The sequence below is a fragment of the Panicum virgatum genome, chromosome 2N (genome assembly GCF_016808335.1).
Source record: "Panicum virgatum strain AP13 chromosome 2N, P.virgatum_v5, whole genome shotgun sequence".
Taxonomy (NCBI): Eukaryota; Viridiplantae; Streptophyta; class Magnoliopsida; order Poales; family Poaceae; genus Panicum; species Panicum virgatum.
Window position 1 is genome coordinate 55,699,158 of NC_053146.1, and position 16,359 is coordinate 55,715,516.

General features: G+C 48.5%; 1 protein-coding gene across 1 annotated transcript; it reads left to right on the forward strand.

Annotated features, from left to right (window-relative positions):
- The first annotated feature begins 4,000 nt into the window (after positions 1-4,000).
- Positions 4,001-5,689, forward strand: LOC120658227 (putrescine hydroxycinnamoyltransferase-like). Its single transcript, XM_039936462.1, has one exon. It carries the CDS (start codon positions 4,182-4,184, stop codon positions 5,490-5,492), a length of 1,311 nt encoding a protein of 436 aa, XP_039792396.1. The 5' UTR covers positions 4,001-4,181; the 3' UTR covers positions 5,493-5,689.
- Positions 5,690-16,359: the final 10,670 nt, after the last annotated feature.

The window sequence follows — 16,359 nt, forward strand, 5'->3', positions numbered from 1 at the left end:
ACCCAAACTTTTTCACCAACTAAACACACCCTCATCACATAAACAACACCCGGCCCACTGATGATCGATCAAACTTCTTAGCGGTGAGTAGGTTAGTATCGCCACCAGAACCTTCCGGAGATCATACTGCGTAGAGCATTAACTAAATCTGGCCAAGCTGCCAAGTGTACTGAAAGAGAAAGGGAGAGAAGGAAGTGCACATTCACCTACGACCTATCAGCGCTATCTACTTCAGAGGTCGTGAACTGCTAGGTTTATCAAAGCTCCAAAAGGCAATTCCTCAGAAAAAAAAAGCTCCAAAAGGCATCAAACTAGAGCCCAGAACCAGAATATCCCTCAATATATATCCTGCTGCAGATAGTAATGTTTTCCCACTAAAGCCCCTTCCTATCAACTTGCACATATGAGAGTAGTTATTAGTCTAAACCCGAACAAAATCAGAAAAGAAATGTATAAAAAGCTCGTTGAAAATGAAGAAAGTTATGTATATTTCTTTCGTCCAAAGTCCTAACCATGCATACGATGTTCCAACAACCGTGAGTGATGTGCAGAGATTAAAAAAAAATGTAGTGTGAGCTTCTTCTATACGGAGAGGGATCAAGACCTAACCACCACATTCTTAATCTACCTACAAGTGATGGATGTTCATGTGTTTCCACATGCGTGAAGTGAACCAAGATTGCATTGCCTGCGTGCCCATAGCCATAAACCCACGCGCACGACCGGGTTGGATGTTTTCATGCTTGCATGCCCTCTCAGCACGGTTTAAAGTCGCCACTAGCTTGTAGCTTCTACTATTGCCAACAAGTGCTCTATTTGAAAACCAAGTTCACAATAGAAGCGCACATCCCTCCGGTCCAACAAGTCGCACCATATTTTCTCCCTAGAAAAAACTAGTAACACCGTACATATTACATCTATATACTATTTCTAAAGGAAACAATAATTCCACAGTCCGTCAATCGGAACCGGGCAAATCAATAGGACTCCTAATCGGAACCGAACAAGTCAATCCGTATCCCAATCGAAACTCGGACAATCAATACCTCGCGCGATCACGGCACGACTTGTACACGGAGTGACAGAGCATAAAATTGATAGTCCCATGTAGATATGGGTAAAATTTATATTACTCGTAGCAACGCACGAACATTATGCTAGTATATGTATTTATGTACAAAACTTGAACTGCAAAAAAATGTATCGTATGGCAAATACGATGACCAAATCTAGATCACAAGCACGGATGTATACGATGACCAAATCTAGATCATAAGCACGGATGTAAACGGATCGAATACGGACGGAAATTACTGATATCGTATTTATTTTCATATTTTTGTTCGGATACAGTGTCAAATATAGATAGTGTTAGTTTTTGCCGGATAAAATTATAATGGATATCGACATAACTTTTAGTATCCGGATAGGATTGGTTACGAATATTGAATATCCGAAATTGGATACGGAGAGATAAAACCCTTCCAAATCGGATCGAATATGAATACGGTCGAAAAATACCCGTACCATTTACATGATTACATCCCTAGTAAGCACGATTGGGGAAGTTCAAAAATTAGAGAAAGGAAATGGCACTTGATTGTAATAGGTAATTTAAGTTTTTTTTTTTGCAAAAGACAGTAGGCATCCGGAATTGCATATTTTCTCACGCACTCCTATAAACACATGCAAGCACACCCTGCTCATACGAGTACCTTAAAACAAAGCTGGTTAGGATGACAGAACTCGAATTTGACGAGGTCGCTCTAGGTGTCCCACCGCCGTTAACGAACACCCATGCTGAATACGGGATTCGAACTCAGGTGAACAAGTTCGACGGTAGGAATACGCTACGCTTGTATTGTATAGTTGTATTATATGTCACCTTGCAAAGATCAAGTGGAAAGAAGAAGGGGGGAAAAACAATCTCCCTTGTCAGACTTCACTGTAAGCTGCCGCTGCTGCCGACAACCACAGCAAAAGCAACAAATAAGCTAGGGGCCATCTCCGGCTCGAAAAAGCCTCGATTAGATTCACCAGAAAGGGCACTAGGTCATGTGCCGGCCCTTGCGCTGCTGGGCCATTTTTGGGATAAGTTTATTTACCACCAAAATCCTCGCATTATTGGAAGCCACGGGAACCATCTCGATCTCGGCCTTGAGTGTCGTGTTAACCAAGTACTCCAGCTCGAACGAATACACACGAAGAGTTGACGACACGTGTCACCACGCATATACCACCCGCTGGATCGACCAGCAATGACGCCGACGACGAGGCCTTCAATTTGGTCGAGCACGAGCAGTGAAGCATAACCCAGCAGGCGATTCGTTGAGCCATCGATCGGCCGTGTCGTGCCGCTGCGAGCGAGCCAGCGAGGGCGTGTACGCTTCAGCCTGAAGCGTAGTACGTACGTGTCGGGGCCGTCATCTCGGTGGGTGCGGGTGCGGGTGCGGGCGGCGGCGGCTCGCCCTCGTGCGCGCCGTGCGCCGCGGCCGCACGGCGTCGCGCCGGCCGCTGGTTAGTCGTCAAAAGCGGTGGCGCGCTAGCTATCTGTGGACAGGATCGAAGCTAAGTTTTTTTTCTTTTTCAAGTTACGGTAGAAAAAACGTGGACACACGTCTCACCACCCATCCTCACAGCACAGACACAGCTGCGTGACGGGCCGGACCGGCCGGGATGGGTAAATTTGTACGTGCTGCTCAGCTCGATCTCTAGACGTCTAAATTTGAGAAGACTAGCGTATCAACTCGTGCTCCTGCACGGGCTAATTAAAGTTAATATACGAATGAGATCAATAATTATAATTATGTATCTCAAGCTCTTTTTCATCAATTAAATATTCTAACACATACCCTAAAATATATATTTATTATTATTTAGTTACAATAGATTTCATTTTACATCCCACCTCCACATATATTCGATATATATATATTTAGTTGAACTATTTATTTGTGAATTGGTGGTCTTATCTCTTCCATCATACATAAATACATGGTGACACATCGTGGGTAGTATTTTTATATAAACAATAATATTACTAATGATAGAAATTGTAATTTAGATTTTTATATTGATACTTTAATATTTTATTATAATTATATAATTTAAATTCAGATTTAGGAGAAATTTAATTTTAAATAGTGATATAATTGGATAATTTATATGTAAATTTAGGGGGCTATTTGTATTATAATGGCATAGGTGGGTAATTTATACGATGATTAGGGGATTACTTTAAATTTTTTTATAATATTATAGGTGGGTAATTTAGATATATGTTTAGATGGTTACTTTAGTCTATTTTCATAATGGCAGATGTGGGTAATTTATAAGAAAAGATAACAGATCCGATGTATATTATAATTAGAGTTGTTAGATTAGTCGCTAGATGTTTCTGATTTTTGTGAGAATTTATAGAATTTCTCTATTTTTTTAAAGTGTCCACTTAGAATCCTACGTGGCTTTACGTGGAGACTTCAAAAAAGTCTCCAATTAGTAATAGTAAAACGATGTACGGAGATAAAAAGGGAAGTACGTGGTGGAGAATGCTTTCGTTCATCCTCACAGTAGCACGGCCACCAACATGGCAACATGCCGAATTGAATGATCGATGTGCTGATGATGCAGCGGCTGACGGAGCGTTCCTGTGCTGGTGGTCGCGCGCCGTGCATGAACAGTCCCGCTCCGCTTTCAATGAAAAAAACGAAAAACGCAAGCACAGAGCGGCCGGGGGGAGGGTGTGATCAAGCGTCAAAGGGGTTCGGTTGGTGATGTGCACGTATGTGTGTAGTTGCCGTGTCAACCATAGGCGCACCCAATGGACGTCGCCGAACGAGTCTCCCCCACCGAGCGGCATGATGGAGCGCGCTGGTCGCCGACGTCGATCCGCTGTCCGTTCGCCGCCGGCGCGCACCCCCCAGGCCCCCACCTACTCCCGTGCGCGCGCTGCTTATTTATAGCGCGCGCCGCCGAGCCGGGCAGGGCAGGGCGGCGCGTGCTGGGCGAGCAACAGAACAGAGCTGCAGCTGACAAGCAGACAGCGCAAAAGCCCTGCATGTTCTAGCGAGTGCCTTTGTACTCTATAGCTGTCTAGATACCACACGAGCCTCTCGGAGTTTCACTCCTCGATTGTCGGAGGCGAGTGATCGAGCGGGCGAGCACGCGATCGAGCAAACGCCATGGAGGTGAAGGTGCTGAGCTCCAAGCTCGTGAGGCCGTCGTACCCGGCAGGCGCGCCGCGGCAGGACACCACGGAGCACGTGCCGTCTTCGGTGTTCGACAAGGCCACGTACCACATCCAGATGGCCATCATCTACGCGTTCGCGCCGCCGGGGCCCGCCGCGGCCGACATCGAGCGCGGGCTCGCCGCGGTGCTGGGCGTGTACCGCCTCTTCGCGGGGCAGGTCCGCCCGGGCCCCGACGGCGGCCCCGGCGTGCTGCTCAACGACCACGGCGCGCGCCTCGTGGAGGCGTCCGTGGACGCGCACCTCGCCGACATCGCGCCGGCGAAGCCGTCGCCCGCCGTGCTGCGGCTGCACCCGGGCCTGGAGGGCGAGATCGAGGAGGTGGTGCAGGTGCAGCTCACGCGGTTCGCGTGCGGCTCCCTCGCCGTGGGCTTCACCGCCAACCACGCCGTGGCGGACGGGCACGCCACCAGCGACTTCCTCGTCGCGTGGGGCCGGGCCGCGCGCGGGCTCCCCGTCGGCCCGCCGCCGCCGGTGCACCACCCGGACCTCTTCCCGCCGCGGGACCCGCCGCGCGCCGAGTTCGAGCACCGCGGCGTCGAGTACTACCGCCCCGCGCCGCCGGCGGCGGGCCACGGCCACGGCGAGGCCCAGCACAGCAGCATCGTGATCCACAAGGCGCACTTCACCAAGGACTTCGTGGCGGGGCTGCGCGCCAAGGCGTCGGAGGGCCGTGGCCGCCCGTTCAGCCGGTTCGAGACGATCCTCGCCCACGTGTGGCGCACCATGACGCGGGCGAGAGGGCTCGGCAACCCGCTGCAGACCTCGACGATCCGCATCTCCGTGGACGGGCGGCCGCGCCTCGCCACGCCGGCGGGCTACTTCGGCAACCTGGTGCTGTGGGCGTTCCCGCGCGCCACGGTGGGGGACCTCCTGAACCGGCCGCTGAAGCACGCGGCGCAGGCGATCCACGACGCGGTGGCGCGGGTGGACGGCGCCTACTTCCGGTCGTTCGTGGACTTCGCGAGCTCCGGGGCGGTGGAGAAGGAGGGGCTGGAGCCGACGGCGGTGCTCAAGGACGTGCTGTGCCCGGACCTGGAGGTGGACAGCTGGCTGACGTTCCCCTTCTACGAGCTGGACTTCGGCGGCGGGAGCCCGGGCTACTTCATGCCGTCCTACTTCCCGACGGAGGGGATGCTGTTCCTGGTGCCGTCGTACCTGGGCGACGGCAGCGTCGACGCCTTCGTGCCGGTGTTCGAGCACAACCTCGAGGCCTTCAAGCAGTGCTGCTACTCCATGGAGTAGCTTTCACCTAGTGCATTGCATGCCGACGAGGGGATGAGCACTAGAATTGATCGAGCTCCCTAATTATACTGCTTTTGCATGCATGCATGCAAACGCTGATTATTGTCACTGTACACCGTACCGTATTCCATTCTGCCCGTACGCAGCGTACATATGCACAATGTACGTACCAAGTATATATACTGCTAGGTTATATAGGAGTTGTGGGTGCCTTTAATTTCCCGGGTTTTCTAAAACCTAAGTTATCTCGCTCTTTTTTCGGGGTGGGGGTGTTGCTCCGGAACGTACGTGACCTTTCGTGATCATCATCAACAGAGTGTTGCTTTATTTAAGTTCCTGGTGTGGCTTGTAGAATGTTAGGTATTTATGAGAGTTTCCAGCTTTGAGCCTAAATTTTCGACGTGGTCACCTCGTGATTCTTGATGTTCTTATTCTTATGCTTTGTGTTGTCGTCACTAGATATATGACATATACTCACTCCACGTCTCCACGGCATTTCTAGGTCCATCAGCTTGTTCGGCTAGTTGGTCAGCACCCACCACCAGCCGACCAGTCAACATTGTACTTTTCTCTCACAACAAATAAACAGCAATCACAAGCAACCAACCAGCCGAACAAAAATGCATTTGATAGGACTCCACTTCCTCTTAATAAAGTATATACGTGTTCAGTCACGCACGAAAGAAATATATCCGCAGATATTCCAATCTACTCTCGAACCTTTTGTGGATTAGTTCGCTTTTTTCGTGGAGCTGGTTCTAGATGCCCCGATAAGCTATAACAGATCCCTGCTGACCTTTTTGATCGATTTGGTGACCATTCCTGTCGCTCGTGGATAGTACCTCAACTCCACTGCGCAACTATGATTCGCGTTCCGTTTTTGCTTCCGGTGCAGTTCAGAACTTGAGATGGATGCGACCAGGTAGGAATCTACGAGTTCACGGGAGTTGGTGCCGGGTGGTGCTGACTTTCCGTGTGGCGTGGCCCTTGGACAAGACATCCCCGCGCTTGTTCGCTTGCGATCTATTCCTCGGCGTGGGGCCTCGCCTCTGAACATGTTCCTACCGGCTCTCTTTTTTGTAGAGAAAAAATGGAACCCGCGTGTATATATAGATGAGAAACCTATGCAGATTCCTTCCTGCATCTTCCTGTGTCGTCATAAAACAACCGAGAATCTAGTACAGACGTACTAGGTTTACTGGCGACTGATTGTTGTACTATTATAGTCTATCACACATGTACGACAGACAAATAGGTAGCTCACAAAACAAAACAAAAACAATATTGGCATGCAACTACTGCACATTGGCAAAGGTTTCGCTGTACTACCAAACATCGCAAGGGACAGTGCTATAGGAGGAACAGTCGAACAGAGACGGTTCTGACCACTAACCAATCTTGCCGGGAACAGAAGAGCGGGAGAGTGAGGGGGTTTGAACTACCTTGGTGAGGTGCCTAGATGTGCCCATAACATGGCTGTCAAGATTCAAGAACAAGCGCTAGGCAACTGTCGCTGCATCTGCGTTGCCGATCGAGAGCTTTACCTGGGTGTGGTAACCAAAAAAGCGAGCAGAGACGGCAACCGGTTGAACAGAGACCGGCCATTCAGGGAGTCGAGATGGAGATGGAGTGGCAAATCAGAGGGGATTCAGCGAGCGATGGTAACCGGCGAGCAGAGACGTCGGGCCACGTGAGCGACCTCTCGGCTCTCGTCCCGGCCTCCCGGGGGCAGGCAGATGACGTGCCGTCGACGAGCGCGTCCGTCCTCTGCTTTCCTGCATCGGCCGAGCTCGCGTCCTGGACGTTGCGACCGGGCCAAGCTAGCGGCCGGAGCGGCGTCGAGAGAGTCACGTAGCATTCCGTCGTCGTCCGCCCGTCGCATCACACCCCGTCTCGTCGGCGGCTCGCCGACCGGTTAGGTGGCGCGGCGATGCCTGCCACCGCGTCTGTGCTGCGCTGCGCTGCGCGCGCTCGCTTCCTTGCAAAAGTCAGAGCTCTCTGCTCTCTCTCTCCCTCTCTTTTCGTTTTCTTCCTCAAGTTGGTACAGCGCACGAAAGCGGGAGATCGATCGGATCCGGTCTCATCCCGATCTTGTTACTAGGCTTTCTTTCTTGTGCCTTTTTCTCCCCCTCTGGTTTTTTTTTTTGACTAGTTCTCCCCCTCTGGTTGGTGTAAAGCGCAAATGACAAAAAGGGCAGGAGAGGGAGCTTGCGGCAGATCGCGCCGGGGGCACGCCTGAATCGACAGCTTCCCACCTGGATGGATATGCCAGGAGATGGCGTACGTATCGTATCGTACCGACATGCCATGTCTGCAGCGGCAAGCTAGCTATGACTCTGGACGGTGCTGCGTGCGCGTGCATGCATGCTATTGTGCTATCGACTGCGCCGTGCCGTGGAACGGATCGGATGGGAGTGCCGATCAGCCCTATCGACGCCGGTGATCGAATCATGCTGATCACGTACAGTACTGACGAACGAACGGATCGTCAGATAGGAAAAGAGATTCTCGCGATCGAGCAGCAGCTAGCTCTTGGTGGGCACCTTGTTGGCCAGTGGGACGTCGTCAGCTGTTTGTTTTTGATGGATCTCGAGCGCGGCACTACGGCCTGACTCTTGCGCGCCGGCCGGAGCCGGAGGGCGTCAGAGCGGCGCTCCGGTCAACCGATAGTTAATCGGAGGTTAAGGTACATGCATCATGCATGTCCTTGGTTTGGCTCAATGGAACCAGAAGGACACGAAGATGGATCATATCCAGGTGGGCAACTTGCTATCGGTGAATAGACTGAACAGCGAGATATTTGCAGTATTTCTCTTCCAACAAAAAAAGGGGATATTTCCAGTGGACGAGAAGAAGAAGAAGAAGAAGAAGAAGAAGAAGCTATGAGAGCAGCTTGGCATCATTCCCCCCAACGACGAAACTAGAAGAAGAAGAAGATAAGCTATGAGAGCAGCTTGGCATCATTCCCCCCAACGACGAAACTATTTTGTGGATCCTATGAAAAAACTATTCTCAAAAGCTATTATTAAGCTTAGGCCAGCAATGCAAATCGTCGTCAATCCATGGCATCGTGACCTCTAGATTGACACAGGAGAGAGAGAGAGAGAATCAAGTGACGAGATGGTTCTTCTCATTTCTTAAACACCCGATGAACCCGACCGGGATCACGGGGGCGTCCATCGTCCACGTTCAATGTACCGCTGACTCTCGCCGTCCAACCCACCGCGCGACTAGTGTACTGTTTTCATATGTGCAACAGGTCATTATTTCATTCGTTTCGAATGTTGTTTCCCGATCGACAGGCCACCGTGGATGTGCTCTCGCTCCAAATTTTGAGCACTACTACTGTTTGTCCAAGTCCAAAGGTTCTCCTACTGCCAATCAAGAAGGCAAGCTAGCACACGCTTTTTTAAAAAAGAGAAAACTCTACTTTGATAGTGAAAGGGATAATGGGTACACAAGTTTAGGCTGGGGCTAACAGCTTGCAAGCGAAGACAAAAAAAAAACAAAGGTACTAGACCTATTACAGCATAGCAAAAATCAAATTTCTTCAATATCTGAGACAGAAGCTATGCTCGGACTGAAGTTCATCACCTAGTACTTCAGACGGTCCACCAGCTCTTTCGTCTTATCTTGATCAGATGCTTTTAGGGGCGGCCGCCATTTCTACACGAAGGCAACACCCAAGTGAAGAATCTGTATAGCTTGATTAGGGAAGTTGATTCCACAGCGCCCATGTCAGGCCCGAGAATAAAATCATGGCAAAGCGTTTTGGTAATTTATAGTCCCTAGCGAGTCCCCATCAGTCCTTCTAGCTCTCCCATTCCAAAGCTCCCCGAACCCCACAATAGATAAATCGGGCCATCGAGCACCTAAAGAGAATGTGGTTGACATCTTCCTGTCGCCCACATAAGCAACAGAGTTGACTTCCTCGCCACCCTCGCTTTTTTAGGGCAGACACAATCGGAAGTCTATAATTCTCTATCTGCCAAAGGAAGATTTTAATTTTTAGGGGAATCTTGTTTTCCATAGGCTATCACCTTCCTTCACTCAAACTCCCATGTTGGATAAAAAGGAATACAACGATTTGGTCGAGAAAGCTTTAGATCGCCCTAATGTCCAGATCACCTCATCGCACTCGCCATCTGACAAGTATGTTGGAAGTGAATTTTTCAACTCTTCCCACATAACCCTTCCACTATCAATCAAGCTTCGTTTAAAGTCTACAATCCATGCACCCCATCCTTCCAGTTTTCCAACACCCTCGCAAGAGAGGATATGCTCATGCTATACAGCTGAGGGAACTGGATTCTTAGTGGAGTGTCCCCGACCCACACACAATGTAAATTCCTCGAAAGAAGACAGTGATATTTTACTATTATTAATTGGAGGCTTCTTTGGAGTCTTCACATGAAGCCATCTAGGATCCTAGGTGGACACTCTTACAAAATAGAGAAATCCTATAACTTCTCACAAAAATCAGAAACATCCAGCCATCAATCCAACAACTCTAATTATAATAACCATCGGATCTGTTATTTTTTCTAATAAATTACTCACCTCTGCCACTATGAAAATAGGCTAAATTAACCCCCTAAATATGTATCTAAATTACCCACCTCTGTCATTATAAAAATAATCTAAAGTAACCCCTTAATCTTTATGTAAATTTCCCACCTATGCCATTATAAAAATAATACAAATGCCCCCCCTAAATTGGCATATAAATTATCCAATTATGTCATTATTATTAATTTGAATCTAAATTATATAATTATAGTAATATATTAAAGTGCACCAATATAAATTATAAAATACTATTTCTATTATTATAATATATTATTTATTTTGTTATTTATATAAAATACTACCAACGATATGTGTCACCATATATTCATGTATGATGGAAGAGATAAGAATATCAGTTCACAAACAAATAGTTCAACTAAACATATATTGAATACATATGGAGGTGTGATTTAAAATAAAATATATTGTAACTAGATAATGATAAATATATATTTTAGAGTATGTGTTAGAATTTTTAATAGATAAAAAAGGCCGTGAGATAGATAATTATAATTATTAACTTCATTATTATATGACTAGTATTACTAACCTAGCTACCAGTCTTGGACTGCAAATTATCACCTGAACCATCTGTGTGGTCCTCCTCCAGTGGGCGGTATTGCAGGGCCACCCAACAACAAAAAGGCCTCACAGCCCACTCGAGCACGCACAATGGGCTCTGGGCCCTACCTAGAATCTCCCCGTTACGGCCTTTCCGGCTTTAGGAATATCTAATTTCTCTACAAATACGATTTTATTTGTACATACCACGCACAACACCTAATTTTTCCTTGGACCCTGTCACGTACGCAAACAGTTTTCAGACGTTGGCCTTGCGCCTGGGCCCTGGGTGACGCTGATTCCGCCCCGAGGGCACGCGCGCGATGCGTCGAGGTGGACGCGCACGTACCCACCCGCGCGCCGTGGCGTTAGCTATTGTTTTTTTTATCCTCCTTCATTCTCCTTTTTCGCGGTCAAAATAAATGGCATTATTAAACAAACACGCATGGGCCGTGACGAGCAATGAGTAAAAAAAAGAGAAAATAGATCCCCGGAACATGTGTGTATCTTCGCACGAATGACCGCGCGTCCTGAACGACACGCGAAAGCGACGCGTGTATCGAGCCGTCGTCACAGCTAAGTCGGTAACGTACGTGGAAAACGTGCGGTTTCACGTCACCGTCACGCGGTAACGTTTCTACTACATACTACTCGTGCTTTTGCTACTAGTAGGCCGGTACTCCAACCTAGTATTACCCGTCTCTCTGCTGATCATGCTACAGCACGCGCTCGACTCCATGCATCGATGGATATCCTCGTTCCTCGATCGCCTCTCGACTCGACGACCCGTCGGAGTTAGTAAAGGAGGCGCGGTACACGCGAGGAATAAATGAAGCGGATATCCGGCGATGTAGTCATCGTCGGCTATGATCGTGCGAGCGTACGCCGCCGCCGGCCGGGGTCGGGAACACGTGGTCGTACGCTGTCCCTGATGGGGCCGTGGCGTGGAGCCTTGCGTCACGGCTACATGATGCATGCACGATGCCCATACACGGCAGGTCAGTACTACTCCTGGTCCTGGGTAGGAGCGGATAGGGTCCGCGACGATGACACGCGGGCGCTGCTGGCCTGCTGCTGCCTGAGAGGCGATCACCCAGGACCTCTGGGCTCTCTTCTGGCCCTTTGGCTGGCCCCAAGAGCCGCTCCCGGCGCGCAATGCCAGCCATGCATGCACCGAACATGCGTGAACGAGTTTGGGTTTATCCTGTTGTCCCATAAAAACACGATGCCCATTTATTACAAGTTGGCCGTATAGATTAGGGAACTGGCCGGATGGCCGCCGGCCGGCCGTCTTCGGGGACACGGGCGGCTTTAGAGGTTGCCCGTGTTGGCATGCACGTCCTCTTGAGCTCCGTATCGCCTGAGCCCCCCGCCGGCATCCGAGGAAAGCATGCAAAGCAGCGGCTTTTTTATCGACGACGAATCAAACCCGGCCGGGAAACGGGCGCCCCGTTTCTTCCCTCCCGCTAGCTTTTTCCTGCGCCGCGCTGCCGCGCCGGGGAATCTGGTCGGCTGACGCCCTCCCCTCCGGCTTTCCGGACACGGTGAGTTGTCGCCGCGTCAGAGGCTTCTTTCTCCCCGGCACTGGCGGCCTTTCCCCGATGCGATCCGGGTCCCTCGCCGCCGCCGGTTATCCGCAGGCGACCGGCCCCCGCACGCCAGCGCCAGCAGCAGGGGCAGCAGGGAATGCGCAGAGGGCCAAGAGAGCTCGCAAGTGGCGGCAGCTACAGTGCGGTGCTGCGCCAGGTGGATCTGTTCTGCCGTGCCGGGGGTTGCATTGCTTGGCCTGCGTCTCGCACGATGTTTGGCAGCGCAGCGGAGCGGAGGCTGTCGCGTGAACAGGAGAGGACACAGAGGTCTCGGTATCACACGCAGCATGATGATATGATAGAATATTGGCGTATCTCTCTTTTTTTTTTCTTTCTATTCGCGAATAGTAGACTAGTAGTTATAGTTACTAAATATATGCTGGAAAGAATAACAGCATGGGTGACTCGTAATTGCTTATTGTAGCTAGCTAGCTTAGCACGACTAGCCGACTACGCTAATCTAAATTATCTAATCGCACGCGCTGTGTGGAAAATGTGCCTTCGATTTGTTTGCAGTTTTTGAAAGCTACTGATGCGAAGATGGTCATCCAGCTGCTGCACGATTTTGTTATACTACGTACAGTGTCAGTATAGTACGATGGGTAGGGAGGGAGAAAAGATAAGTTTTTTTAAATAAAATATATTAAAAGGAGAACACTTTGTGTCTCCATTCTCCAATCAGGAACTCATGGAGTTCTTTAAAAAAAATCAGGAACTCGTGGCTCGGGAGAGCGTGAGCAGGATCCTCCACTGACCCGAGTCGATTAGAATATCCTAGGGAATGAGATATATATGCTAGTCCTCTCACGTTGCAAAATAGCTTCTTCTTCTTTTCTTTTGCTGGAGTATTGCACTTTTCTCCTATTTTTTTATGGCAAAATAGCCAAAATCATCCTTAACCTATCAAGCTCGGCTCAATTTCAACCCTCAACTATTAAAAGGGTCAATTTAGTCCCTAAACTATACAAATGAGTCCATTTTCGTTCTTATGCTGAGTTGGCACGCCACGGTGGACTGCCTTGTCGGTGACGAGTAAGCTTAGGGTTGCATCTCGTAGTGAAATATCCATTTTACCCCTAGATATCTCTCTTAGTGAAATATCCATTTTACCTCTGAACATCTCGTAGTGAGTTACAACCATGTGTCCATAAAGTAGTTGTTCATTCAAAATGACAGACCGTGCCAATGTTTAATGGAAATGATACATGTACCATGAACTGGGCACTTCAAACTACATGATAGGTATGCCGGTATGGCTAGCTCATTTTGCCTCAAATGAAATACACGATCAAATGTTTCGTTGAGGAGGATCAATGGATCATCATCCTGCTGACTCAATCACTTAGATATACTAAATATTCACGTTGTCAAATTCGTGATGCAATATGGCTCAATTGTTTATTTGTTTCTCTTTTCTTCTGTCGGAGATGTACCTTTCCTTGCTACGTTTGCTTGCATCTTCCTAGCATTTTAAATTTTTTATGCATTCCACATCAATATGCATCGAAAAAACCTCTCAAAGCTTCGCAGTTAAAATTTTATGTTTCCATCGCAACAGGAAGTTCCTACAAATTAACCAACACTATTGGTGAGGACTTCAGCCATGAGTAATCAGTATTCATCAAGTAGCTTAATACCAGTGCGATCATCATAGCTTAATTTGTCCAGACATACGCTTGCTTGCATTGGTCGAGTTTCACGTGTCAACAGCGGCCTCGCTCGCAGGAGCCGGCCAGCACTGGCAAAAGTCGCAGCGTCGTCCTGCGCTGCACGCGTGGCATCAGTGCGGTGGGTCGTACGTCCTTCCGAGCGGAAAAGTTGTGGTGGAGCTTCATTTGGCCGCACTGCTGCACACTGGCACTCCACACTCCACAGGAGGTTCATCACAGGCTAATAACCATGCAAGTCGGAGGGAGGATGACCGACATGGCCGGGACCGGGACACTGGTACATCTCGTCATCAGATCTTGTCTGTGTGAAGAGGAGAACGGGGAATGCTCGCTCGCCTGCCCGGGGCGCCACTAGCTCTTGTCTCTGCCGGTGCACATCACATGGTGGGCGTGGTGGTGGTGTGTACGTTGCACACACAGACACAGTCGCACGTTGGACGTGATGCACGTTGGGAGCACGTACGAGAGTCCACTAAGCGACGGCGAACAAAACAATGAAAACAATAAAGATCAAACTTCAAGAGACACAAAGATTTAACGTGAAAAACCTCTCCAATGCGAAGGGTAAAAACCACGGGCGCCAGCCAGCAAGAACTTCACTATATCGGGTGTGTGTTTACAACGCCTAACGGCGGCTTACAAGAGAAATAATCGGATTGATGTTCTCCGGTGAAGCCTATGTGTTAGATATATATATGAGAGTCATATGGTCTCCTCAACTTCTACTAGCAATGTGGGGTTAAAAGTTTGCACCACATGGGCCTTTGGGATTTATTTGGAATAACACTGCTGACTACAGTAATGTTATACCAAGAAGTCCCCTTTGTTCATGACAAACTCATATATATAACAAAGCATGCAAGATCGAAGTACAGCATGCTAGCTGACTAGCTGTGTCGCCATGGATTCTCCAATCGGAACTGGAGCCTTGAGGGATCGGTGAGCAGAGAACAGGCCCGTCCACTGACTCGATCGAGCCTATCGGAATATCCGATCAGATATTCTACGATGCAACTTCACACCGTGGAAGTGCACATTCTGAAAAGGAGCGAACTGTTTTCGATAGAATATATAGCGCAGCATGCGTACCGTGGCTCAGAAACCATGCGTTGGTTGCAGCTTCCTGCACTTTTAAAAGCTTTTGGCTGCATACCCGGGGAGCATAGGCTAGCATTCAAACTTCAAAAGTTTAATGAAAGCGGATGTCACGTGGTTTTCAACTCCAGGAAGAAAACAAATGCGCGAACAGAAAGAAGACTCAAAGTGCTAGGACTCATATTTCAAGACGACGAACAGAACGGCTGAACGGGTGGCGCAAACCAGGCAGGCTGCAACGAGGAATTTGAGTGGTGGAATTTGGCATCTGCTTGATTTATGGGTCTATAGTGTAGTAAAAATCGCAGAAGAAAGTGATGGAATAGGACGGCGTGCGGCACGACGAAGAAGAAAGACATGGAAGAGGTGGAGTTCGTTGGAGACGGACCTGATTCCATGCTATTTTTTTTTTCGCGCAGCGCCGATTGCAATTTTATCGTCGGAGGCGAGCAAAGTTCGTCTCTCTCTCGGAAGCGAGCATTTTGTAGCCCTGTGATTCTGTGAACCAAGTAGCCTCAAAAGCAAGTTTTTTTTTATTTGACATGTCCAAATGCACAGCCTAGCTTACTCGAGGTTTTTTTTTGAAAGAGGGCAGGAGCACTGCCAATTCATACTAGAAGGAGAAGAATGTGGAGTCTTACAAGAGTTGTATTAAGCTTACTCGAGGTTAAGTTATCCTTGCCAAATATCCAGAAGCACCCTCGCAGGGCCTTCATAAGCGCCGGTGGCCCCACCACGCTCAACATCAGCAGCTTTAGCTAATAACTAGTCACGTTAGCGCGCTATGCGCGCCTATAAAAAATATTGACCTAAAGTAATAATAGGAAAATATTATCCCCTATTATGTTCAAGACAATATTATATCGAAAAGGTACATATAGCTTTTCTTAGAAGTTCACTAATTTTTTTATGCTAATAGGTATAGTTGATGGATTGGCTTATATTGATTATTAGTTTTGGTAGAGAAAAAAAATAAGATAAACGATGAATGAATAATTCAATTATATTTTTCGAGCTTATGAAGTGAAAGCAAAGTTCAAAAAGTAGTAGGGCTACCGTAGTATACAAAATCTTGCAATTATATTTATATATAGGGAGTAATTAAATATATTTTGTATTTTCAAATAAAGATAAAGGGACCCACGGTAGGTCCCACGAAACAATGTGCGCGGGTCCCAACGGAATAATATATGGGTCCCACTTAAATAGTATGTGGGTCCCACTTAAATAGTATGTGGGTCCCACCTAAAGAGTACGTGGGTCCTACCAGAAAAGTACATGGGTCCCACCTGAATAGAATGTGGGTCACACGTGAGTCCCGCATGAACAGTACGTGGGTCCCACGTGGGGCCATGTCTCATGGGGTTGCTCCAAATCTTGGAG